Genomic DNA, 27712 nt, shown 5'->3' on the forward strand with positions numbered 1-27712 from the left:
ACTATATTCATTTAAGTGCTGGCAAGATGGATAAGACATCATTTTAATTCCTTTATAGGGATGCCTCATACAGGCCTGGTCTGGTTACATCTAGTCATAACAAATGGTCTAACGAAGCATAAATCCAATAAGGTTCAATTATATAGGTCAGAGAAGTCATCTGTTTACAACCAAGGACAGCTTTTCTACCTACCAGTAATCAGCCAGTGACTGTGTAATACTGATGACAAAGGAATCTAAAAGCATTGCAAATCTGTAGTCATTCTTAACACTAATACTTCATGTTCAAAAACAAAAATTTTATTATATGTAAAAAATATCTATTGAGTACCTACTCTATGTTGAATTCCTACTATGGAAGCAACTATAGATATGATTTATTTGGATATGAAATCTGGACAGGTTTTTAAAAAAACCTTTTCTTATTTTACTTGTTAGTATTTTAAGCCAGGACCTCATTATCTCCTATTAGGATTGTTATAAGTGCCTCCTTAAATGGAGTAAAATAAAAAAGAATTCATTGTACAGCTGAAGGCACATGATTAAATTCAAATTAGTTACAAATCTCAGACAGATCCTGTCAGAGATTAACTTCCTTAAATTGTTGCCTGCATCTTCTCTAACTTTGAGAATACTCAGTGTTTGCCCATTGAGTTTAATCTTTGCTTGGCTTAAAGTCTTATTTTTCACTGTGGCATCTAACTTCATGAAATAAACATTTTAGCTAGAAAGATAAAGATAGGCTCCAATATAGTAATACTAGGAGACTTCAACACTCTATTCTAAACAATGGACAGATCAACAAGACAAGTATTATTTAGTGCTGAGGGCTTTGGTGGTGGGAAGGGAGCAGTTATATGTACATCTGGAGAAAAATTTTCTGTAAAAAAGAAAAACACAAGTACATAATTTGAGATGTGGTTAAATTTGGTGAGTTTGAGGATTTTCAATAAAGTACTGTAAGAAATGGTGAACAAGAGATGGGGAAAGTGGAGGGAGCATCTTGGGTAGATTTGTAGAGCTCATATCCATGACAGGTTTATAGACAACAAAATTGTACTGAGTTTGAGCTGATTCTGGTTCCGTTTTTGACTCCTTTGTGAAACCATAGTGTGTGTAGACTTTACCACATATGGTGTGTGTGTGTGTGTGTGTGTGTGTGCACATGCGAGTGCTAGTTCTGGGGCTTGAACTCCAGGCCTGAGTGCTGTTCCTAAGCTTTTCTGCTCAAGGATAGTGTTCTACTTGACCATAGCTCTAGTTCCGTCTGCCTGCCTCCCTCTATCCCTCCCTCCCTCTCTCTTCCCCCCTCCCTCCCTCCCTCCCTCCTTCCTCCCCTCCCTCTCTCTCGCTCTCTCCCTCCTTCCCTCCCTCCCTCCTCTTTCTTTCTTTCTTTCCTTCTTTCCTTCTTTCCTTCTTTCTTGCTTTCTTGCTTTCTTTCTTTCTTTCTTTCTTTCTTTCTTTCTTTTCTTTCTTTCTTTCTTTCTTTCTTTCTTTCTCTTTCTTTCTTTCTTTCTTTCTTTCTTTCTTTCAACTTGGCACTAAGAGTCTCCTAGATTTTCCTACTCAGGATGGCTTTGAATCTCAATCCTTAGATCTCAGCCTCCTAAGTAGCTAAAATTACAGGCATGAGCTACTGGCACCTAATTTGTTTTTAATGTTTTAAAGAATATATTTGAAGAACTTATACTGTTCCTAAGGAAGTTGTTCAGAAACAAACATTTTCATGTCTTTCAACTATTCTTCCTGCTGTCTCTATAGCTTTTTGAAAAATGTTTTTATTGTGAAAATACTGTACAGAGGGGTTACAGTTACATGAGCAAGGTAATGAGTACATTTCTAATCAGGCGTTGTTGCCTCCTCCGTTTGTTCCCCCCCCCCATTCCTTCCCTCCCATCTCCACAAGTACACCCCCATTCCCTGCCTAAATTGTAAAGTTCATTTTTCAACATAGTGTCTTCTACATCTCATTGTTATGATGGGGCAACCTGTTATCCCTACTTACACATTTTGTTTTTTCCCTTCTCCTCCCCCAATTATACCAACATTAAATACAGTGAAAACAGGGGTTATACCATCAGGGAGGGACATACAAAGCAACAAACACTTCACTCCTTTTTTCTATACTTCTTACAAAGGTAACAGGTAGACCAACATTGAACAGCTAGAGAGCCTATATCCTCACTCATTTTGACACACATTGGAGACTGTATTCATTTCTTTTTTTTTTTAAATCTAGCTAATCACTTTGTTTAGTTATGTTGAATTTCCGCAAAATCTCTTTGACTCAAACGCTACAGTATCTGCTACTAGATCACATTACCATTTGGCCTATACCTCTGTGGTGACTATTGTGTTTTGTTTTATTTTGATTGAAGAGAAGAGTCTTTCGTCTATACTTATTATATTTGGCATTATTTGCTTTAACCCATTTTACAAGTCTTTCAAGATCTCCTGGGAAGCCAATGTCATAATCTCTTTTGGAGCTGATATTCTTTTACCTATTTGCCATTCACAAATTTAATATATGTGTTTTTCAAATGTTCATCAAAGTCATTGTATCAGTCAATTTCCCATTGCTATAATAAATATCTGATATGGTCACCTTATAGAGACAAAAGGTTAAGTCTGGTTTTGGAGGTTTCAGTCCATGATTAATTGTGCTTTCCTTGGTTTGGGGCCTGTACTGTGGCATCACATGAGGGCAGGAGCACATATAGAGTAAAATTGTTCACCCCATCGACAGGAAATAAAGATGACAGAGGGAGAAAGAGACTAGATCCTATAAACATATCTTTATGGGTACACTTCCAAAGACCTAGAGACCTCCCAGTAAGCTCTGCCTCTTACAGGTTCTGTAGCCTCGCAGTAGAGCCACAGAGACATTCAAAGACATTAAAGATTCAAATTACATAATTTAAAAGAGTTTAAGAAAGAGAGCTAAGGACGGAGTGAAGTGTAAGATATGTAAGGAAGAAGTTGTCTGTTTTGTAGATTGTCCCTTTGGCTCATTATGGAGGCTGGGACAGAGTAAGATTAATGGATACCAACCATATCCTTTCAACTTGGCATCCTTGGAATCAACAAAACACTAAAATATATTGTTTTCTTCTGGAGACAGTATCCTTGAAAAAACAGGGCTGATGAATAGATTTCTAGCATATTTTTCCCTTTCTCAAGGGATGAGTTAGTTTAGCCACTTCCCATCTTCCTTCAGTAAGAACTACACTCTTCATGGACAACTCCAGTGGGCCAATCTCTTGCTTTTCTTCTCTTTGTCATAGTCCTGCATCTTCGTTTTATGGGATCTGATGATTAGCTTGGTATATAAACTCTTTTCTAGAAGATCTGGACATACGTTTTCAGAAAAGAGATGTATTATGGATTTTTTTAGTTCAACAGAGTTTGTTCACTTTACCTTTTTTTTACTTCTCACTTATGCTTCTTCATACTGTAGGATAAAGTTTGACTCTTTGCTTTTAAAGTTAGTATCATGAAATTTTTGTAATTCTAACAATCTTAGTTTTGGAGAATTATTTATACATGAGTGCTTTCTGAGAGGGTACACTTTTTATTTTATTTTAGTGTTGCTTGTGTGTAAGTTATCTAAATAGTGTACAAGATATTCATCATTTTTACTTGCTTCTGAAGGAAGATAACTATTTTTTTCTTTGCTTGTCATCAAACCATCAGGTCCATGATTTTTTTATTGATATTGAGAGCTTAAGTTAGGTGTTTTCCTATATTTCCTTTTATTGTCTCTTGGTTCAGAAGTCATATATATATATATGTTAGGCAGATTACTGAATTTCTGTAAGCCTCCACTTTTTTGTCAGCAATATTGGGATGAAAACATTTTGCACTAGGCAGAATTGTTTTGAAGATTAAATACAAAAGTATGGGTGAAATATTTATGATATAGTAAATGCTCAGTAAGTATATCTCAGGTAATATTTGATTATTTTTATTAGGTTGTAAGCTTCCTGAAGTTGGGAATTACATCCCAAACTTTATTTAGCAATTAGTTCTCAAAAGTTTATTAGTGTTAGTAGTTACTAATTAGTATTTTTACTATTGTTGATAGTTTTTAGGGATAAGAATACTTACTGAAGTTAAGTTCATTAGCTTTGATTCTGATTTCTGTATGCTACATTTATTTCCCTCAGAATCATAGGTTATACTTAGATTACACTTTTCCCCTCTTTTTTTTTTTTTGGCAGTCATGGGAGCTGAACTCTGGGCCTGGACACTGTCTCTTAGCTCTTCAGCTCAAGGCTAGTGCTCTACCACTTGAGCCACAGCACCACTTCCAGCTTTTTTTCTTTTTGCTTATATAGTGCTAAAGAATCGAACCCAGGGCCTCATGCATGCAAGGCAAGCACTATATCACTGAGCCACCTTCCTTTCCAGCCTATCTTTAACATTCTTTCTTAACCTAACTTCAAAACTTTTAACATATTGCTAATTTCTAGAACTTATTTTTGTCTTATTATTTTTGCTAGGTAGGCATTGGTCATATTTTTGAGTACCATCTATGTGCCAGGTGCTGTGTTAGATATTTGAACTTTTCTCCCTTTCACAGACTGAAATTACAAGGCTCAAAAATTTGAAATGAATGGCCTAAGACCATAGAATTAATAAGTAGCAACTGCAAAAATAACGAACAAAACTAAACCATAAGCCAATGAGAGAGAACTTTAGGACATATATGATCAAATAATTTGAAAGTATGGAAAGATAGCTGTTTTTCTTCAGAAAGGGATTGGAAGGAAAGTCAGAATTATATTAAGTGAAGTAAGCCCGGCCCAAAGAAACATAGGTCCCATGGTTTCCCTTATTTGTAATAACTAGTATATGTCTGAGACAAACAGAAACGGTCAGATAAGTTGATGTTAGGCTAAATAAACCCCAACATAAGGACTCAAATGTTTTTCCTTTTTTGCGATTGTTTCTAACATATTCATATGATGATTTCTTTGTTGCTTTGTATGTCCCTCCCCCATGGTATAACCCCTGTTTTTACTGTATTTGCTGTTGGTATAATTTGGGGAGGGGAAGGGAAAAAATTGTTTAAATAGGGATACACGTGGACCCATTTCAACAATGAGATGTACAAGACGTTATGTCAGTAAAATGAACTTTACAACTTTCGTAGGGGGTGAGATGGGAGGGCAGGGTGGTAAGGGGAAACGAAGAGGCAACAATGCTTGATAAGAAATGTACTCATTACCTTGCTCATGTAATTGTAACCCCTCTGTACATTATTTTCACAATAAAAAAACTTATTAATAAAAAAAGCAGAGTCTTTGTGGAAGAGATGAAATTTAATTCACAGGATCAGCCCATCCACAGACAACTGGAGTTGAGCAATCTGAAAAAAATAATTTTCCCCTTTATTACAGTTAGCCATGTATCATAGTTTATGTCCATGATACTATAAATACAAAGTCACTAAGTTTCAACCAATTAGAAGACTAAATGATAAACACAGACAAAATTATTTTAGTTGTGAGTGTATTTAGAGGCTTTTACTATATAAAGAATGGTTCTAATGCAAGAAATGCTATTATAAGTGTTCTCAGCGAGTGTACGTATCTTTACACCAAATCTACTCACAGTCTCTGTGTGTGTGTGTATGTGTGTGTGTGTGCGTGCACATGCGTGCCAGTACTGGGGCTTGAACTTGAGGCGTGAGAGCTGACCCTGAACATTTTTGCTCAACGATAGCGCTCTGTTACTTGAACCACAGCTCCAATTTCAGAATTTTGTTGTTAACTGGAGATAAGAATCTCTCGGATTTTTCCTGCCCAGGCTGGCTTCGAACTGTATTCCTCAGATCTCAGCTTCTGGAGTAGCTATGCTTACAGACATGAGCCATGATGCCCGGCTACAGTCACAGTGCCCAGTCACAATCTTCATAATAAAAAACTAGTCTTTGAAATGCTTGGTAAATATACCGGTTCTGGGTACAAATGAACCCTCCACTTCTGGAAGCTTGGTACGGGCTTCGATTTAGGTCTCCAATACATGTCCAGCGGTTTTTAGTGCCCCTCTGGGAAATACACCATTTGGCATGATCTTGAGAAGAACTAAAATGAGATTGTCGAGAAAGCTTAATGGCTTTGATATTGTAGACATGGTAAGGAAGGGAACAATTTGAAGGGAGTTCTTGCTTCTTCCGCTGCCAGGTTTCTGTTAGCAAATGTGTCTTCAACTGTTGAGCCATCCAAGCTGCAAAGATGTCTAGAGTTCAGAAAGACAAAATCAGTGAGGTTGATATTTGCACTTCCATAAGTCACTGAAAATATCCTAAGGGATAGAAATCTTCGCTCAGCCCTGATATCACAAACAATAATAACATGATTAAGATAATAGATAGGTTAACAACTCCTAAATCCTAAAGGGATAAGCAAATAAAAGCTACTGTCATCATTACTTTGATAATGTTGGTATCCACAAATGTCATCTTTTCCACAGATCAAGAGAAAAAAATGTAGTTTTGCCCTGAAAAGAACTTTGGAGATGGATAAGGTCAGTTCTAGGATCTTTATAAATCTGTGCTTAAAAGTATTTTCCTGAAATCAATGGGGAATTTTAAAGAAATGTTTGTGAAGAACTAGTAGAAACTGATTTGGTCAATGATCAGTTGAGAGGCAGTGTGCACAATGAATTGGGAATGATAAGTTAGAAAGGAAGTAGGGGAAAACGCCAGGTATTCACAATAACTGAGACAATCGTAAGTGTGTACTACAGTGGTGGCAAAGTCCAACAAGAGAGTTATAAAACATGGTATTTGATGATGAGTTTCATACCATCAAGAAAAGAATCAGATTTAGCAAAATGGAGGAAGTTTTGTCCCTGCGCTGACTGCAGTGTGGTGAGGTGCCGGCCAGGGATCTTGGCTGAGCTGGACCTGGCACACAGGTGAGGCATGTGGACGAGCTCCTGGTGAAAGATGGCTGGAATTGAACAGCTATAGATGTTTGGGTTGCAGACCAACAGCTGAGAATCTGAATTAAAAGAATAAAAAACAGTAAATAAAAGTGGAGAATTTGGGCATAAATGGAAATGCCTACTTCTTTTATGGCTTTTACTATAGATTAAAAAACCAACACCTTCCCCTTTCCTCTACACATACACAACATTTCCCCTCCCCCAACACCTTTTTTTTTTTTTTTTGTCAGTCCTGGGCCTGAACTCTGGGCCTGGGCGCTGTCCCTCAGCTCTTCAGCTCAAGGCTAGCGCTCTACCACTTGAGCCACAGCACCACTTCCGGCTTTTTTTGCTTATGTGGTGCTGAGGAATTGAACCCAGGGCCTCTGGGTTCAAGGCAAGTGCTCTACCACTGAGCCACCTTCCCAGCTCCCAACACTATTTTTAAAATTTAGGCAATGGCCTCCAAATGGTTTTTATTATGGTGATTAACACCTATTGAGCCCCTCCTCTTGTCCATATGTAATTCTGTATATTTTACATGTTTTTTTCTCATTTAATTCTCAGGACAACCTCATTCTTAGGTAGATTCGATTGTTACCATCATCCTCATTGAATAGATAAATGAAGACTTCATGGGACATGTCTATAGTTATAAATTGATGAAGATAACATTCATGTTTCTATAATCTGGACTCAGGGGCCGCATGTTTCCCATATCTATTATATATATAATACATATATACACACATATATAAAAGTACAAATCCTCGTACTAATTATTTAAGCTCAATGAAAGTCAACTCACCAGAATACAAGCCTTATCTCTATGGTACTTAACACTCTAACTAAATATTTAGACTAGAGCTTGACTTAGATGAGAGCTCAGTGACCCTTGTCATAAGATGGGGATTGGATAAGAAACATTTTCTCAACCTCCTATATCTAGAGGCAAGTCTGCTATTTAGCAACTTGCTCATTAAATGGATATCCCTATGTTTCTTCCTCCCACACCATAGTTTGCCAGATACAAGTATTTTGGACTATTTGCCCTTAGATCTTAAAAGAGGTTTTCTGCTTCAGAGGTATGATGTTGGCAGTACAGAAGCAACATTTGGGCTGCAAAAATTTAAAAAAAGATGAAATCCATATTTTAAATCCAGTATTTCTTTCTTATACAATACATGCAATTATACTTTGGTATACATTTGGTGTATTCTTGTCCCTCATGAAAAATACGGAAGTCTGTAATCAATAGGCCTATACTACTGTTCAGCCTCAATACAGTGGAACTGAGAACCAGTAATGAGCCTTTTCATTGTCTCACTATAGTGGAGCCAGTATTTAGAATCTAAGTATCAGAGGGTCTATGAATAGATTAACAGATAAGATGACAAATTTATTAGTACACTTCCCACTTCTTTCTTTAACATTGTTGTCTCCTTTTCATACACTCTTGTATTACCTATTGCTTCATATTGGTTGTACTTGAAAGTTATGCAGATGCCATTTTGCCCATTTCGTCTTCCTGAGGATGGATAATCATAGCCTTCTTCAGGAATTGGAGGAAACCCTGGAATAGAATGAATCAGCCAGAAACCCTGGATTCTGTTCCACAGCAGCAAACCTATCAAAGATACATTTAATGCAGATAAATTAGAAGGGGAATAAAAAGCTCCTTATAAAATGGTAACATTTAAACCTGTATATGCTTTAGGCTACTGTTTTTCTAGGCTAATAATCACAAGGATCATGCTCAATTTTCAAAGACTTCAAAAAGAAATCAGGCACATATTAAAATGCCCATTATTGATAATAAGATACCACAGAAAGGGAGCCAGAGAAGGTGCCTGGGAAGAGTTAAGATGAATTGCATGTTGAAACTACAAGGAAAATTTGTTTTGGCAGAATGCAAATTTGCTAAATTGGAATTTGTCCTTGTTAAAACTATACAGTCACCTGGCAAGCTTCAGATAGTGTCTTCACTGGGAAGCACAGGAGCTATTTTCAAGTGCCTTCTTAAAAACAGAGGTAAAAGAGACAATATTGCATGAGGAAACATTCTTGCAGCATTGTGTTTTAAGAATCAGATGCTCATTTGTTGAAGAGTTACCTGATTCTACAGGTAAGATAAAAGAGGGAGAGCAAGAAAAGAGAGACTGGAAGTCATGCTAAACTATCCTTGTTAATAATGTTTAGCAAAACTCTCCAGAGCATATTAAAATGAAAGCCAGAAAGGAAAGAAAACAGAAAGGTTTTCATCATATTGCAATGGCAAAAAGAGCTTTATCCATCAGGTGTCTGACTATTTTTGTGCTTAAAAATGTATCAGCATAGGTTTGGTATGCTAACTAGTCTTCTCAGTTTGCATAATGCACACCTAAAATCCATTCATGTTTGTGTCATTGTCAGAGTGGAAGCCAAATGCCCACTAATTATTTCTTTTTCAAAGAGAAATGCCTCAAAAATGCATACTGTTGGGTAGAAATAGGATCAATACCTATGTCACCATGGAAAATTTTGAAAGTTCTGTTGCCTAACAGATCTGGATAACCTTCAAATACTCCCCTCTGCCCACATGAATGTGTTCCTTTAGCTGGACTCCCAAATCCCAGTATGAATGCCACAGATGTTAGGGTATCTATTGTTAAAAAGATCCACCCTCCCCGACCCCCAACTTCACATTAAACCTTTTTTTCTTTTTCCCAAACCCTTGCAGCAACTATTAGAGTAGAGTAGAAATGTGGAGAGGGGTTTCTTGAGGAGATATTAGCGAGATACAGCATTTTATAAAAATGGTTATATGTAAATAGGACCATCAGGAGGAGAATTTGACTAAATCAAATTTTCAATTCCCGGGCTGGGATGTAGCTCAGTGGCAAAGCGCTTGCCTAGCAAGTGCAACGTCCTGGGTTCGATCCCCAGTACCAAAAAAGAAAAGACAAAAAAATACAGTAAAAAAAAACCCAAACAAATTTTCAATTCCCATGACTTTTGACAGCCATTACAAATTACATTCTTAATCATGGGTTGTATATCAATAGTCTAAAGACCAAATGGAGCTTGTAGATATGTTTTATTAGGTCTGCATTATATTTTTTTTATTAAATACAACTCACATGTGTTTTATTATACCCTTAAAATATACAAGAATCTTGATGTACTGAAAGACTGCAAGTAAGTACAGTATTCAAGCAGTCACTATTTCTATGTACATGCTCATTAATGCTTCCAAAACCCCACAAAATCATCAAATAGATCAAAATACTGTTCTGTGTTTTCACACTTTATATTCAGAAAAGCCAGCTGATAATTTACAATGTCATCAAGTTTCCAGTTTCACAATACAAAAAGGATAGAATAAAATTGGGTTTTATTTTGATGTAATTTATAGAACTTTAGCCAGACCCATACGACTGCCTATATAAGTGAAATCATCTTTACTGGGAAAGTGACAGTTAAAGTAAATACAGAACCACATGAAGTGTGATTTAAAAGTTTGCATGCCAGCCTTTTCTCTTTTATTACTTAAAAAGTAGTCTTCAGTTTGGCGGGATGTTGCTTCTCTTTCCAAATAGTGACCAGTTCCAAACATGCTACTTGAAATCTTAGTAAGACCTAAAGGCTTAAGTCATTTCAATCTCATTTAACACAGAAATGCCTTCCAAGAGACTTACAGATATTTAACTTAAGAGTAACAAGGAAATTTTTGATACTTCATTTTTTCAAAAACCTAAAAATTAAAGTGACAACAACAAAAATCTCCTACTCTAGTGTAACTGAGTGACATGAGTATTCCATCTGAAGTAGTGGTCTGCATTTTTAAAACTTTGATTTCAACCTTTAAAAATTGGGGTGAATTTCCACAGACTAATTCCAATAGCTTCTGAAAACTGTATCCAGATAAGACAAGGTGAGAAGTAACTTCTCCCTTTAGACATTGCATGCAACTTCCAGGTACCTGCAGTTTACTCTACCTGATCACCTTACCTGCTTGCTCCTTGAAGGCACTTGAATTTGGAACCTTATAAAGATTATTTATTGTCACAGATAGCTATTCATGACATGGTCATTTGAAAAACAATTTGAAAGTAGTAATTATGTTTTAGCATAAGTATTTTAGAAAAGTAGGGAAAAGTTTACATGTGTTTATGTAGTATTTTGAATTTTTCTATTATGTGCATTTATATAGGCATAATTTAAAGAGACAATGACAAAGATTACTGTAATAAAAGGTACTATATTTAATAATATGCAACAAAATTGCTGTTATATAAAAACCTAAAACACTTTTTCAAAAAATTTTATTTTAAATGGAGCTGCACATTGTGAAGCGTGAATTTTTATTTAATGTAGATTATAACCCAAAAGACCTAACTGAAAGGTGAATGTATATATTAAACATACACATACACATAAATACATACATGTATATAATATAGATTTATTGGTGTCTGTGTGTACACACACATACGTGACTGTATCGAATATAAATAAATATTAGTTGGTATTCAAGTAGTTTATACATGGGATTTTGCTCATAAACATGTCAAGAAATAAAAAATAGGATTCTGAAAAGGGCATTTATTCCAAGTCAAATTATATAATTACCTTACCCCACTTGTTATACAGAAATTACCCATTTTAATAAGTCAAAAATCTCTGGAAGACAAGGCTATATTTTTACCTAACATAATGATCAAGATAAAAGACTTAAAAAATGTTGATTGCTAATAAGCAGAAGAAACCAAGAACCATAGTCATACCTTTGGTGTGTCCATACTTTCTGCTGTAATTCATAGATTTTGGGACCCCATCATTGTACATGAGATAGGCTGTGTTATTAGTCTATAGGAAAATATTAGGATTATAATGACATAAATAATGACATAAATAAAAAAATGACTCACAAGTCATTACAATACTTCAATCAGCTGCCCAGCCATCAATATAGACCTTTCACTGATACCCATGAAAAGACAATCATCCTCCTATATCATAATGAATTCTACGACCTGCACAATTAAAGGGGAGGGTTAGCTATGCTCAAACATGCTTGCTTTTGAGTCATGTGACTGGTGCTATATGCATTATGATCTATGTGAGGGCAATATTGCTATTTTTCTGGGTTGATTAGAAAACAAGTATATGTATATTCCTGTATATGATACAGGAGTGCTGAATAGTTTATTCAGGAAATGAAATAGGAATAATTAAGAATTACACTTGGAGTTTGTTTCTATTGATATTACAGGCACAGCAATGCAACAATCAGGATCAGATTTCTACTATTTTGTACTTCTCTGAATAGGTATAGCTTGTATTTAACCAGGGCTCTCATTAACCTCTTCCTTTCTGATATAGGAGTTTTCCCCGCTTTAAGCCATTTCTTAAAGTGCCACTACTTTTCTAACATGGCATTTCCTTTCTTAGAAAAAGTGATGAAAACTAACGGGTAGCATTGGATTTCCTCTGATAAGGCAAAATGTGAGCCAATTCTCCAAACGGTAAATCCCTAATGCATAATAAGGTTATTATTTTGAGTGTCTCTTTATGTTTTAGAAACTTGTTTGAATTTGTTCTGGCATTTCTATTCCATTTGTGTCATGATTCAGTCAGTGACTTTTATCAAAGCTAACAATGTTGATATTTAAAAAAAAGCTCAGTAAAATAATTAAAATAGGAAGAATCAATGACGAGTCTTTTGCAGTTACATAATTATCAGATGAAATTTAAAAGCATTTTAAAGATGTGCAGCATAGTCCGTAGCATTCCTGCCTACTGTATTTGATCATATCCAGTAAAGTATGCTATTTTCATACACTTGTTTTCCAATCATTAATCATGGAGACAGAATGACATGTGTAGCATCGTTCTCTGAAGAAATCTGATAATTATCCAAGAAGCAGACCCTGAATGTGGTAAGAGGCCATTTGTGTGCCTTTGGACGCAATGTGAAAGGATTCTGGGAAGATCTGGTCAGGAACTTTTTCTTTTCTCTTTCAACACATTAAGTTTATTTTTCTAACCAAGAATATAATAGCCAACTCAGGTTAAAAGGGTTGTAGACTTCCATGTTCGGAGAAGTTACTGATAAATGAAAAATCTCACAGACTTGACAATATACAAGCCCAGTGATACCACTGGAACTGGTGTCAAGTGAACCAACAATTTGGCATTACCATAGATTATGGGGACATATTTTCTTAGATCCTAGGTTGATTCAGTGAGTTATCCTAGGCTAGTTTGGAATTAGTTTTCTTCAAGTAACTGGGATTGGGGGTAGAATGGGTGAATAAAAAGAAAAATTTCCCTAAAAGGACCTTGAGAAGCTATAGAATCTGTTTAATCTACTTTGTATGATTCAAATAAATGACAACTGAAGCGTACCTTGGAGCCATATGCTTCATATAGCTGTTGTAAGGTCCTTCCCAATGCACTTCTGTTGGTATTCATTAATTGCTCACTCCGTCTCCATCTTCTAATTGTGGAGTCTAGGTACAGATACTCTAGCCCAGTTTCTCCACCTTCCTTGTCTTGTCCTTTAGGTACCTTATAAAAGATAAACCTAACAAGGAAAATAGGCATGAATTACTATCCCTTACTGACCGATTTCCTAGTGACAGGGTTATTGTGTTGAACACTTGTAATCTGCTCATGTTCCAGAGAAGGAATCCAAGGAAAGGACTTTCTCAAGGCCGCTTACTCTGCCTTTTCCTTTCCTCCTGGTCTAGAGATACGAGTCTGAGCGGGATATGTTCTAAGACATTATTTGCTTGGAAGCTTGAATTACTGAAGTAGAAGTCCATGTACATTGAGAGCAACTTACTCTATTTCCTTTGTCCTAATAGTTGCAGTAGGGAGAAGGCTAAGGGCTATACTGGGACTAGAGAACTAGTCTTGGACTCTCTTCTGTCACAATAACTTTCTGTCCCACATCTTTGCAGCTGGCCAGCTGAATATATGGTGTATATCTGTGGGCTTTAAGAGAGGTGGAGGATCCCTTGAACCTCTGGCCTAAGCCATCTTCAGCTCACTTTTCCAAAATGTTCTGCATTCATTATTTGGGCATAAGATCGACTTAGTTGGCTATTTCTTTCCTTTTCTGTTTTTTCCTATTTGTATACCTCTAGTGGTTATCTTACAGGAAGGACAGGTGAGCCACAGAGTGAACAGGCAGTCTTGGATCCATGAGCTCAGGGATTCTCAATGTACTTTATTCACATATGAGTTGGATTTTTCTTGTGTGTGTGTGTGTGTGTGTGTGTGTGTGTGTGTGTTCAGTTCTGGGGCTTGAACTCTGACACTTGATGCTTTCCCTAAACTTTTGTGCTCAAGGCTAGTGATCTACCACTTGAGCCACAGCTCTACTTCTGGCTTTTGGCATTTAATTGAGATAAGAATCTCACAGAGTTTCCTGCCCAAGAAGTCTTAAGACCTCAATCCTTAGATCTCAGCTTCCTGAGTAGCTAGGATTACAAGATGAGCCACCAGCCCCCATCTAGATCATTCTCTGCTGTGGAAGCTGTCCTGTGCACTACAGGATCTCAGCTATTCACTCTAGGTACCAATATTATTCCAAAATTACAACAATGGAAAATATCTCTAAACCATGTCAAAATCCCCCAAGGGCAAAATTGCCCTAATTTGAGAATCACTGATCTAGCCGAATATTCTCTAGTAACATGAACCCTACACTTAACCCCTAAAATCGCACTGAACTAAATATTATAATACACATACTGTCTGCTCCTAAGAGCTTCATACTCACTATTTTCTTCAGTCATATGCTTCTATTTGAACATACCTGTTCCTGTCCTCCTCTTCTCAGTCACAGACCCAAGTCCTTGCATGTGGCAGGCAACAGGCAATTATTCTTTGTTGCTGATATGATGGCCTCTGCACTTTAACTTCTTTTTTTTTTAGTAATTTGTAGCTGCTAAGCATCAAGTTGCTTATATTCTCTGACATATGTATGGCCAATGAATATACATATATATATTCAATTGTAGCAAAAACAAATTTTGTGATGGACATCGTGATATTCACCTCTAATCTCAACAGTTAGGAGCTAGAGGTAGGAGGATTGTGAGTTCCAGGCCAGTCTGGGCTACAATGTGAGACTTTGTCTCAAGGAAATAAATGACTTAAAAATCACTTTTGGTAGACTACCAGTGAAGCATTGGAGGATTATTAATGTGTTATGGCAGTACTTTTAAACACTTTTTGAAGGTGACCATCTTCAATTATATTTATCATTTTCTAGTCCAGACTTCTATGTTGAGGTCCAGATAAACTCAAACAAAAAGATATTTCAGAAACTTCTGAATCTATATTTTAGAGTCAAGTTTGCAGCATTGTGCTACAAATCTTCTCATCCCATTCTACTAGAGAAATAACTACACAGACACATAAACCAAAAACTTAAGTCTTTCTTATTATTCTTTCTTCACTCCGTCTGCCTGTCCCCTATTAAGTCTTTCAAGAATGACTTTTTCTCTATGTTTTCACTACCCCCTGTTTAACTCAAGTCTTCATATTGTCTTACATGTAATACTGCAAAACTCCTATTGCTGTCTGTAACTATAGACTGATTCCCTTCCATCCGCCATTCATAGTGCTGCCAATGGGCATCCTAAAATGTGAAGCTGACAGGTTCTCACCTCGCATTCAAAGCCTTTCATTAGCTCCCTGTTGTAAGTTCAAACCCCAAAGCTCAGCCCAGGAAGTTCCTTACCATCCAGATCTTCTTCTTCTTTTAATTTGAGCATATTTTTAAATTAACTTAGTTTTAAATGATCATTAAGTAATTGTACAAGTGGGTTTCAATTCAACATGTCAGTTTGTGAACACAATGCACCTTGATGGATGTCATCCCTTTCATCATTCTCTCTCCCAACCTCATCCATACCCTCAATTTACCTAGTTACATTTTCACATGTATCCATTGACCATTAGGACTGTAGTCAACCTCATCCATACCCTCAATTTACCTAGTTACATTTTCACATGTATCCATTGACCATTAGGACTGTAGTCATCAGACTTCCTCTCTCCATTGGTCTATTCCATTCTCCCAGACTATAACACTCCCCTACCCTAACATATGTTCCAGCTTCCTAGTTAGCCACTTAGTAAACTGTTGCGCTTTACAACCACCCATTTACATTCTCTCTCACCTGCAATACTGCCAAAGTCCTATTGCTGTCTGTGACTGTTAAAATGTACATTAGTTGTTTAAAGAAGTTACACCATTGGAGTCCTCCTCTGCATATACCACGTTTGTGTAGATATGCATATGACCTTGTACATGTTTATATATATATATATATATATATATATATATATATATATTAACAATTTAGGTCTAAATTCTAGCTATGGGAGGAAGCATACATCTTTTGTCCCTCTGAGCTTGACAACTTGATTTTTTTTCTAGGTTCATCCATTTCCCTGCAAGTGACATAGTATCAATCTTCCTGATGCATGAGTAACCCTCTGATTCTGACCATCCTTTTTAACCTTACCTCCTGTTATTTCTGCACATTTTCCCAAAGTTTTAGCAGCTCCCAACTTTGCATTTTGCCTCTGTACTACCTTTTTGATCTTTATTAGCCTGAGATGGTTTTACATCTTCTTTTTTTCTGACTTCATACTTGTTCTTACAATTTAGTTCAAAAACTACTTCCTTAGAGAAGTCATCTGGATTATATGCTGCCTTATTTCTCTACCTATACCTTTCTGATACAGCTGTAAGATCCTTCAGGGTAAGAACTCTGTTTTGTTCACATTGTATCTTCAAAACTCAGCACAGGCCCAGGCAGGAGTGCAGGAAGTGCTGACAGACTGAGTGAACAGATCTGTGTTCTCTAGCCAGAAGGTCACACAGACCTTGGTGCCAGCCATCATGACAATCTTAAACACCCTAATTAAAGAGCAGAAAAGTGACCAAAGCTATCGGAGAAGCCATGGGTATAATGCAACTCTGATTGGTGTCTTTACTACCGTAAAAGTGGCAAGTGACCTCCCAGCCACTCCAACAACTAACTGCCTGTACTGGCCAACAAACCAAGGTTAACCAAACAGCGCTGTGCGTCATCATGCCCTCCTTCTTCATAAGAAGAGCACGCATCAGCTTCAGAAGAAAAGTCATCCTCCAGTCTCAGAAAGGATGTTGAAAGGGCACTGTTAGGAAAAACCATATGTAAATAAAAGAAATTGCCAGCTGTCAGAAGTTGTCAGTGCAGTCCCACTCTGAGCCCACAGCTGTGTCCTGCTGAGAATGGCCAATGACATCCCCAGATAGCTGCTCAGTACTTTCTCAGGGACAATAGAAGCAGATCCCTGTCTGGAAACTGAGCCCATTGTCACACTTCAAGCCTCTTTCCTTCTAAAGTCAGGAGGTGACAGGAAAGTTTTCCTTAGGGACATCACAGCCAGCCAGATAGCCTCCAACACCCTGGCTTTCATTCTGCATGAATCAATCTTTACATTGCATTTACCTACCAATCTACATCTTCACCTTCTTCATTTCTGCACGATATTGTTGATGCCTCCAGGATTCCAAACAGGCTAAGAAAGAGCAAAACCAGAGTTGTTTTTACAAGTCTTGCTCTCATTTTTCTGTTACCCTTATTCCATGTCACAGCAGGGAACTTTCCCCATAGGTTGTGGAGTCTAAGCTTTAAATCTCTCTCAGGTTGGGCTGGCTCCAACATTTGACTCTATTCAACTCTGCAGTTCTCAGTTCAGGCACTTTCAGAGTAGACGAATCCCATGTAAACATGTGATTCTGTCACAATACCCAGCGTGACTCCAAAGCCCTTTGTGCTCAATTGTTGGCTCGTTTGCAAAAATCATCAAAAAGTTCTAAGAGGAAAAATGGAGAAAAAATATGTGTCTCATATATAACCTCTCTACATATACTGCATACATATTCCACTTAAATATATGCAATACATTTTAGTGTACTTTGTATATTATATAGTATACTTTACTGTATATGTTACAGTATAGTATATAGAATAAAACATGTACAACATACTATATGCCATATGTATACTATATATATTATATATAGCATATATATAGTACTTAGTATACAATATACTACATCTACTATAGCATATGTAGTAAAATATACTATATAAATCCATATATATGTATCCATACTTATTTAACTCTTCAGGTTGGAGTGTGTGAAGTTCAGTAAGAAGGGAAACTGTTGATGAACAGATGTTGAATGTTTTTCTCTTCTGAGTGAAGGTAAATGCATGTGGTTTGTACATTAAGTAGAAATGACAAAACTGTGTGCCTTAGTAATAGGATCCTTAGTAATAGTTAGGATCACCTATAATGATCTGTTAAGGACATATTGTTAAACAATGCTTTAAAGGCATGTTTCAAAGTAAGAGTAAATTAAAGTGGATTTTATAAAAAATGCTGACGTATCTTCTCCACCTCCCTGATTTTGGCCACTCAGTATAGAGCTTTGATGTAAAAAGCCCTTGAGTCTGTTTTATTGGCTATTGTGCAACCAAGTAAACAAATAAATTGACCACCTTCTCTTCAGGTTAGGTAAAAAAGCTGACAGACATCTGCTTTTCCTATCCTCTTTTTTCTCATTCTTGAAACGAAATCTGAAGTCAAACGCCAAGGGAAAATGGCCCATTTCCATAACAACTGTAAAATGGTAAGATTCATTCATTCTTTGGGGAAGAGGAAGGAGTAGATACTTGAAAAGAATTTGTTTAAATTCATGGTGTTCTTAAATCAATTGTTAGCTCTCAAAATAAATAGCAGTTAACTCCTTGTCTGGAAATTATGATGACTCTAATCTATCCTTCTGATTATGGCAGGAGATCCAAGTCTTTTAGGGGATTCAAACCAAACCAAATCCTTGCAAATCAGTTTACTTCTCTGGCCCAGCTATGATTCTCAGAATCTGGTGGGAAAGGGAGGGCTCATGGATCTATTTGTCCTAAGACCAAGTGTTGCTAGGAAGATTCTGGGCTATGTGTACATTTCACTGGATGAACCTGTATCTTCGTATCTGTGAGATTTTTCTCACAACTGTCAAATCAGAATCATTCTGATTGAATTCAGAAATCAGGCATCTATGGGTATTTAATGAGCTCATTGTTGGTGTTGCAGCACTTTGTTTTTGTCTTGTTTTGCCAGTAGTCATGCTCTTTCACTCTCCCTGTACTTTTTTGCTCAAGATTAGTGGTCTGCCATATCGCCACATTGCCACTTTCAGCTTTTCGCCATTTTATTGGAGATAAGAATCTCACAGACTTCCTGCCCCAGCTGGTTTTGAACCATGGTCCTCAGATCTCAGCTTTTTGAATAGCTAGGATTCCAAGCATGAGCCACTGGTGCCCAGCCAGCACCAGGTTTGTTTTGTTTTTAAACTCACTGCCCTGATGTCCAGGCTATATTATAAGTGGTAGATTCATACCCTTCAATGGGGAACAGACAAAACTGGATCAAACAAGAAACAATTTTCTTGCAATTTTCCCATGGTTATCAGTTGGAATTTCATAGATTTTTTTTTGCTGGGTTCAGCAAAAGAGGACTTTAAAAACCTCAAACAATCCACTTTAACTGTGTTAAAGTGAAACAATATTCATTTTATTTTCTTTATCTTTTGTAGCTTTTTGATATTATACTTGTAATCACAAAACACACTGGGTATAGGATTCATTTAGGTTCATTCATATAGGTTCATTTTGAGAATACAAGCAATTTGTTTGCAGTTATGTAGATTGAAGCCAATTCGGATAAAAAAGAATTCTTGCTTTCTTCTCCTCACATGTTTGAAATACTTTCTGGTAATAGTACATGATCCTGAAATGTTAACTAAGATTATATTCTTACTTTCCTGTAAACTGAGATTGGAGATATCTGAATTAGGATTGCATCTGCTGAGTCCAATTTTATTTCAAGCCCTGAAAAGACATTATTGGGTTGATTTCTTTCAAATGTCACTTTTAATAAACGTGCTTATTTCCTGGTGCTGTTGATATTATCATGCTGTTTGTCAATCAATAACCTTCCATATATAATCAGCACTGTATTCAACACTGTACTAGATGTTGAGGGTTTCCAATATGACCCTAAAGCTTAGATTCCAGTGTGTTCTGGTTTTTACTACAAACAGTGCAATAATGTTGGGAAAAGAAACACACAAACTTAGTGGACAAAGAAATTTAAAATTGGACAGAATGTTTGTTCACAGTATTCCCTGGATTTTGAAACTCAACTAGTGTAATGGTTCACAAATACCCTGGTTCCTTTGCACATCAGTGACCTCTATAAGGAGTGGAAAATATTTTCATCTTTGTAACTTGGCCAAGCAGAGTGAACAAGGAAGAATTTTTCACTTGCAAGTGAGCTCCTGATTTTTATGGAAGTTGGCATTCATTCAGTAATTATGCATTCCAATTTGATGTTTGATGTGTTCACATTCCCGTTGTTATATATTTCTTGTATATTTTATGCCTTTTGCATGTAGTCTGCCTCCTTGTATATCTGTGTTAGTACTTGATTCTTCATTTCGACCTGCAAATTCTCAATTTCTCTGTAGAGAAGTAATCTGTTGCACAGTCTATCTTATCCAATTTATGAATTATTTTTTGAGTTGGGTTTAATTTGCTTCTTAATCCACTTATTAGTATACATCTAGGAGTTTCATTATTTATTTCCAGATTTACTTGGTAATTTTATGGCATTACTTCTTGCTCACATGTCTGACTATACATTCAGTATAATTTTGTATTTTGTTTCTAACAGCTGAAGTTACTATAGGTTAAGTTTACTATTATTTTTCTCTCTCATGTGTCTTATACAAAGACTCAGAAGCTTGTGAAGCTTTATCTCTGAGGATTTCTTTGAGATTAAAATAAAGTTGTTAGGGCTGGGATGTAGCTCAGTGGCAAAGCGCTTGCCTAGCAAGTGCAATGTCCTGGGTTTGATCCCCAGTACCAAAAAAAAAAGAAAAGACAAAAAAAAATACAGTTAAAATAAAGTTGTTTTTTTCCCAGACTCTGGTTTATGCTGGCTTCAGCAAAGTACATTCATTCTTTGAGCATTACTGGGAGTCAAGCTGCTGGCTTTATTTATATTTTTGGTATATATGACTTCCATACCACAAAATTTATCTAAGTTCAGTTTTGCAAGACTACTGATAGATTGAGTAAAATCTAAAATGAGATAGACTGAAGGAAATTTCTGGTGTATTTGTGGAAGGGAAGGGAAAGGGCTTTAATTATTTTGATAAAAGAGAAAATACAAGCAAACTAAGAAAAACTAATTAATTGCACATGAGAAATATGATTAAAGGGAAGTATGATTAAAATAAGTGAAAGGTAATGGAAACTTGTATTGAGCTAATTCCTATTCCTCCACAAGTTGCTTTGAGAATGTAGCTTCTTCTTAGAAGCCATTCATTTTCTTTTCTCTCTCTCCTTCCTTCCTTCCTTTCTTTCTTCCTTCCTTCCTTCCTTCCTTCCTTCCTTCCTTCCTTCCTTCCTCCCTTCCTCCCTTCCTCCCTTCCTCCCTTCCTCCCTTCCTCCCTTCCTTCCTTCCTTCCTTCCTTCCTTCCTTCCTTCCTTCCTTCCTTCCTTCCTTCCTTCCTTCCTCTCATCCTAGGGTTGTAATTCTGGACCTGGGCACTGTCCCTGAGCTTTATTGCTCAAGGTTACTGCTCTACCACTTGAGCCACAGCTCCATTTTTGACTGTTTTTGGAGATAAGTGGCTCCTCATGGACTTTTCTGCTAGAGCTGGCTTTGATCTGCATTTCTCAGATGACAGCCTCTTTCCCAATTTGGCTTAAGTTTCCCTGAAATATATTCCTAGAACTCACTGTAGTTTCTCTCCCCTCCCTTCCCCTCCCCTCCCCGTCCCATATCTCAATATAGACCAGACAAAGGCCTAGACTGAGGTGTACAGGTGTATATGGCATAGGGTTACTCTGCCTCCTCTTTTTATACAGTCAGTGTAAGAACACAGTCTGTGAGATCAGGAAGTCTGTGTTTTTCTTGTTGTTTTTTTTTTTTTTAGGTCCGGTTGTGGGGCCTGAACTCTGGGCCTGGGTGCTGTCCCTCAGCTCTTCAGCTCAAGGCTAGCGCTCTACCAATAGAGCCACAGCGCCACTTCCGGCTTTTTTCTTTTTGCTTATGTGATGCTGAGGAATCGAACCCAGGGCCTCAGGCATGCAAGGCAAGCTCTCTACCACTGAGCCACCTTTCCAACCCCTGTGTTTTTTTTTATTTGATTAATTAACAACAATGTGTTACTAACTACTTGACTACTTTTCTGTGTCTTTCTGTAGACCATAATCAAAAAAGTCCTGGGGACCAAATCTGGCCCACAGCTTGCTTTTATAAATAAAGTTTTATTGGAACACAGCCAAACTCCTTTCTTTATGTATTATGTTCAGCTGCTTTTATATTGTAATGACAGAGTTTTATTGTTGAAACAGTGACCCTACAATCTGGAAAGCTTAAAATATTAACTATGCAATTCTTCACAGAAGGTGGTTCTAAAATATAATCACTCTTAGGACAGAGTAGTATCTGCCTTCTTTGCTGTTGTATCTTCAGACCTCTCAGTACTTGTCACTTAGATGGAGGGGGCTATGTCAGTATAGCGTGTGAATATATGAATTGAATATAAAGATTTCACAGACTTCTAGTTGGAGTTATATGGAATTTAGGAGAATTAAATCTAATTAGAGAAAGACAGGTGGGTAATTATAAGATAAAGCCTCATAAAGAATTTTATTATAATGTTTGTCAGAGAGTTAACTAGAGTGAAAAGAACCAGGCAGATCTGGTTCAGTGCTTGGGCTTGCCTCTTACTAGCTATGTTTTTTGTTGGTGTTGTAGTCATTTATGCAGAGGCACATCTTTGTGTTGGGTAAATTTCTACCTGATAGTTCCTCAGTGTCAGAAAGACCTTTTTCGTTGTTTCTCTGTGTGACTTTGGGAAGCTCATTTGACATCTTTTAACCTGGTCTTATTTGGGCTGGGAATGTGGCTCAGTGGAAGAGTGCTTGCCTTGCATGCATGAGGCCTGAGTTCTATTCCTCAACACCACATAAACAGAAAAAGCCAGAAGTGGCACTGTGGCTCAAGTGTAAGAGTGCTAGCCTTGAGCTGAAGAGTTGAGAGACAGTGCCCAGGCTCAGAGTTCAGGCCCCATGACCGGCAAAAACAAACACACAAAAAACAAACAAACAAAAAACTGGTCTAATTTAGACTAGGGATTCTTTCTGTCAACTCAGTGAAGGCAGTGTTGGTGTCCACAAGTGTCAGTAATAAGGCCTGTTCATTCCTCTTGGGGTCAGTGCTTGCTCTCTCTAATGACATTTCTTGAGCAGATCAAAGTGGGTAGAAGGACTGTGATACAGGGGTAAGAGCCCATCATCTACAGGCACTGGGGCTGAGTTCTCACTCTACCTCTCTTCTCTTGTGATTGTTACTTTGGATGGTTGGCTGGCCCAAGTGTCTCCCTTTGACAACCTCGGATAATTATACCTTTCACAGGGTTCTTGTGAAGGACTAGAGGAAATAACATATGTAAATTTCCTGCGATATATCAAATCAATACCTATCTTTGTGTGTGTGTGTGTGTGTGTGTGTGTGTGTGTGTGTGCGCGCGCCAGTCCTAGGGCTTGAACTCAGGACCTGGCACTGTCCCTGAGTTTTTGCTCAAGGCTAGTGCTCTACCACTTGAGCTACAGCTCCATTTCTGGCTTTTTGGTGGTTAATTGGGGATAAGAAGCTAATGGACTTTTCTGCCAGGGCTGGCTTTGAACTGCTATCCTTAGATCAGTCTTCTGAGTAGCTATCATTGCAGGCATGAGCCTCCAAAGCCCAGCAGAAACTGTTTTGTGTATTCAATAAAATTATCTTGCAACTACAGTCAGAAGCCTCCACCAATTCTTTATTTTTGTTTGTTCTTTTTTTGTTTGCTTTTGGTTCAGTTCTAGAAAGTCTTGTTCCTGAAACTGTTAATGCTTTGGAAAGCCTGACAAGAATATTAGAACTTTGGCACTTAGTGATGAGATTCTCTTCCTTGGTAACAGGCAGAAGAGTGAAATAATTGAGCACCTGTAATTGGAGTCTTCATTAGGTAACAGGTTACCCTTTCCTTCCACCATAATTATGCAGATGAGTTTTTATATTGCTGTTGAAACATCTGCTTGACAAATTCTCTTTAGAGTCAACTTTGAACGTAATGCATATTCCCTTTGGTAGCAATAAGCCACTCACAGGTTAAAGCAACTAGACATTTTCTTCTGGATATCAATGTGTTCCAAAAGGGGGCACACCTAACATTTAATAGATCCCAGGCACCTCCCTTCCAAAAAGCCCACCTGCCTTTAAGATGATTACTTACTATTACTATTCTTACCATTCTCATCTATTATTTAAATCCTCAAGTGATATGAAGGTTGTTCACATGAGTGCTCATTTTTCTCAAATTAGTTCAGCATTTTTCTCTGAAATCTTTTTGCTTACAAATGCCCAAGGAAATAGCCAGGTGAAAGAGACACTGACTATTGGCAGAACCTCCTTTGCACATTGAAAAGACAGAGAGAAAGGGTGTCTTCATGCACAATTCTTCCCTCTATCCCAGAACACTGCGACTGAATCGTGACATTTATATCACATGGATGTGATATAAATATGTGTGACAGCTTCAAAATAGCTACATTTAAAAAAATTCTCTCTTGTGGCGGATAGAGAGTACCCTTATAGAAACCCTTCTAAGACTTCAGAGAAATCTCTAGTTACTTTACATTTATAAAAATTTCCCCCTAATCTTGCTTCAGACATTCCTAATAGTTTTTCTCTAATTAAAACATACTTGAATGAGGACATACTAGATTGAACATTTTAAGAGTTGGGCACTAGTGGCTCACGCTTGCAATCCTAGTTACTCGGGAGGCTGAGATCTGAGGATTGAAGCCAGCGGGGGCAGAAAATTCCAGTTAATCACAGAAAAAGCCTTAAGTGGCACTGTGGCTCAAGAGGTAGAATGATAACCTTGAGCAAAATAAAAGCTCAGAGACAGCATCCAGGCCCTGAATTCAAGCACTGAGACGTACACACACACACACACACACACACACACACACACACACACACACACACACACACACACAAATAAGAACTAGAAAGGGCGCTGAAAACAACCTGAACTTGTGTGTACCAATACATGAATACTTGTATTGAAAGGAATCATAGATAAAGGCAAAGAAGCTAGAAAGCACAGTGTCTAAGTGGAAGAGAATTGGTTTCATGTAAAGATTATGTATTTGTTTTCAGTGTGTCTGAGCAGGTAGAATTTGTTCATTTTCCTGTGCCAGGAGAACTAAGAAATTCAGTGATTGAAGTATGAAATGCTGGAATCAGAATGTGTAATAGAGGCTTACGTAGTTGGAGATTGTGTCATAATATTACTGTTTCTGCTACTATTCATTATTGAAAAGAGACTAATGCTAAAAACAATGTTTTTCTTTTTAACTCTATCTTGGACAAATAATTTATAACAATAGACCAAGCACTGTCAAGCACTATGAGGGATATAAATAAAGATGATTTGTGCTTTATGCCAAACCTGGGAGGATTCCAGGACATCAATTTGGGAACTATTAAGACATGCCCACAAATGAACATAATGAATGAAGAAAGAGCCCCCAGTGGCTACTGCCTGTCCACTATAGGACAATGGGAATTCAAAGGCAGCAAGAGTTGTGCTTTATGAGGAGGTTAGGCAGAGGAAGATAGAGCATTCCAAGCAGAAAGGAGGGGTACTGATTAGAAGTTAAGATCACAGACATACTAGAAATCAAGTTCTGCCTGTGTAACTCAAGAAACATACTTCTTTTTGACTAACTAGGAAATGAGAAAGGGTGTCTGGTACTTGTAAGTATCTGTATATGAACGCTAATTTTGAAAGGAAGCATGGATAAAGGCACAGGTGCTCAAAAGCACAGTGCCTAAGTGGAAGAGTATTAGCTTTGTGTAAAGATTTATCTTTAGTATGTCAGAACAGATGGGATTCATTCAAAATATGACCTGTATTGATGAATAATTGTGTTATCAGTAGCATGCAAATAGCATAACACAGTATGTATCTATAGGGCATGGCATTCTAAGCCATCTTTATTAAGAAGATAAATAAGTCTGTCTACACAGTGATAGAATTGATATCCTAATATTTCAACCACTAATTCTGGTCAGATTAGTAGGGCAGTTAACAACGATAGCTGGCATTGAGAGACACTTACTATGTGTGCTATAGTCACCATTGTAAGCACTTACTTTCAGCCTCACAATTATAGGAAATAGATTCTGCTATTATCCCCGTTTATAGATCAAAAAACGAAAGAATAAAAAAAAGTAAGTGACTTACGCAGAGCCATAAGGCTATCAGTGGTACTGGTAGTATGCTTGGGTCCAGAGATTTTTTTGGGGGGGGGGTCTGGTCGTGGGGCCTAAACTCTGGGCCTGGGCTCTGTCCCTCAGCTCTTCAGCTCAAGGCTAGCGCTCTACCACTTGAGCCACAGCGCCACTTCCAGCTTTTTTCTTTTTGCTTATGTGGTGCTGAGGAATCGAACCCAGCGTCTCATGCATGCAAGGCAAGCGCTCTACCACTGAGCCACCTTCCCAGCCCCAGGGTCCAGAGATTTTTAACTTCTGCAATATTGCTTCACTGAACCCAGGAGGTCACACACCAAGCATGATCAAGTCATCTCCCTTGTTCTGTCTCATGGATCATGGTCAGACTCATTACAAAGTCAGACTGTGTAATGTGATCCTAATGATTTGGGCCCCCAAAACCACTCTGGGATCTAATGAAATCTCTGTGCATTACCCAGGAAAATCCACTGTGTCTCCCACAAATATACAAAGGTTTAGGCACTTAATAGAGTACATAGTTTCACCTAAGCCACATCCATTTGGGCCTTCTGGAAGCTGACAGATACCAATCCCTAGACCTGTCATGGTAATCTAATCACCTTCAAATTGCCTGGAAATAAGAGGTCACTCACCATCTCATTGCAGAAGAGAAAATGTGTAAGTATCATTGAGAATCTCCAAGTTCTTTCCATCATTACTTGCAGAGAAGTAATCATTTTCCATCCTGTTATATTTCAAATCACATATAGCAAAGGGTTTTTTTCTTGTGCATAGAGCTAGGAAAATATTTATTCCTGCTGATATTATGCTCAGAGACATACATGAGGAAGTTGAACCTCCTTGTATGTTTGTTTCTTCAAGCCATATAAGTTTAAGGAGCAACAACCAAAGGATGATGTAAACTAGGCAATTTAAAATGGACCAATAAGGGTAGATTGGCAGAAGTAGTTTATATCAACCAAGCACAATGCCTTGTGCCTGTAATCTTAGTTACTCAGGAGGCAGAGATCAGGAGGATAGCATTTTGAAGCTACTCAGGCAAACTACTAGCAAGCAATAAAAGCGGGGTGGAGTAGCATAAGCCTCTTTAGGAGGTATATATAGGAGAATCAAAGTCTACCATGGCTTAGGCATGAATGTGAAAACCTACTGAAAAAATAACAGAAGCAGAAAGGGAAGGGGCTAGTGAGAGAGTTCCTGCCTAGAAAGTGCAAGACTCAGTACTTCAACAAGTTCAAACTCCAGTACCACCAAAACAAAACAAAACAAATCAAAAGGAGGCCCTGCAGAGAGCACCCTCTTGTTTTTACCTACTTGTCTGGTTTGGAGTATACTGTAAATA

The 27712-nt window shown here is 37.5% G+C and overlaps 2 protein-coding genes and 1 non-coding gene across 3 annotated transcripts in view; 1 reads left to right on the top strand and 2 right to left on the bottom strand.

Moving 5' to 3' along the window:
* Positions 1-5893: 5893 nt before the first annotated feature.
* Positions 5894-17552, bottom strand: Dnase2b (deoxyribonuclease 2 beta). Its single transcript, XM_042674250.1, has 6 exons — positions 17440-17552; positions 13324-13501; positions 11700-11781; positions 8399-8560; positions 6813-7010; positions 5894-6243 (listed from the first exon to the last, which is right to left on the bottom strand). The coding sequence occupies exons 1-6, from the start codon at positions 17550-17552 to the stop codon at positions 5894-5896; spliced, it is 1083 nt and encodes a 360-aa protein (XP_042530184.1).
* Positions 17553-18595: 1043 nt separating this feature from the next.
* LOC122103685 (uricase) overlaps positions 18596-27712 on the top strand; it is a 37585-nt gene continuing 28468 nt past the window's right edge. Inside the window, exon 1 of the mRNA XM_042674263.1 lies at positions 18596-18625. Within this exon, the coding sequence (XP_042530197.1) occupies positions 18596-18625 (30 nt within the window). The remainder of the gene's footprint in view (positions 18626-27712) is intronic.
* LOC122112910 lies at positions 21830-21965 on the bottom strand. The gene has a single exon (XR_006148296.1). It is a non-coding gene; the product is annotated as a small nucleolar RNA SNORA51 (small nucleolar RNA).

Source organism: Dipodomys spectabilis, unplaced genomic scaffold, assembly GCF_019054845.1.
Source record: "Dipodomys spectabilis isolate Male_0828 unplaced genomic scaffold, ASM1905484v1 ptg000002l, whole genome shotgun sequence".
NCBI classification, from domain to species: domain Eukaryota; kingdom Metazoa; phylum Chordata; class Mammalia; order Rodentia; family Heteromyidae; genus Dipodomys; species Dipodomys spectabilis.

What these genes read in the sequence shown, in the direction of transcription:
- Dnase2b (XM_042674250.1), bottom strand. Translation starts at nt 17,552, where the DNA reads ATGAGAGCAAGACTTGTAAAAACAACTCTGGTTTTGCTCTTTCTTAGC. An exon ending in GAAGGTGAAGATGTAGATTG is followed by an intron (nt 13,502 to 17,439) that starts GTAGGTAAATGC and finishes TTTCCTTGTTAG; the next exon opens with GTTTATCTTTTATAAGGTAC. An exon ending in ATCTGATTCTTTTCTTGATG is followed by an intron (nt 6,244 to 6,812) that starts GTATGAAACTCA and finishes TCTGAACTCTAG; the next exon opens with ACATCTTTGCAGCTTGGATG.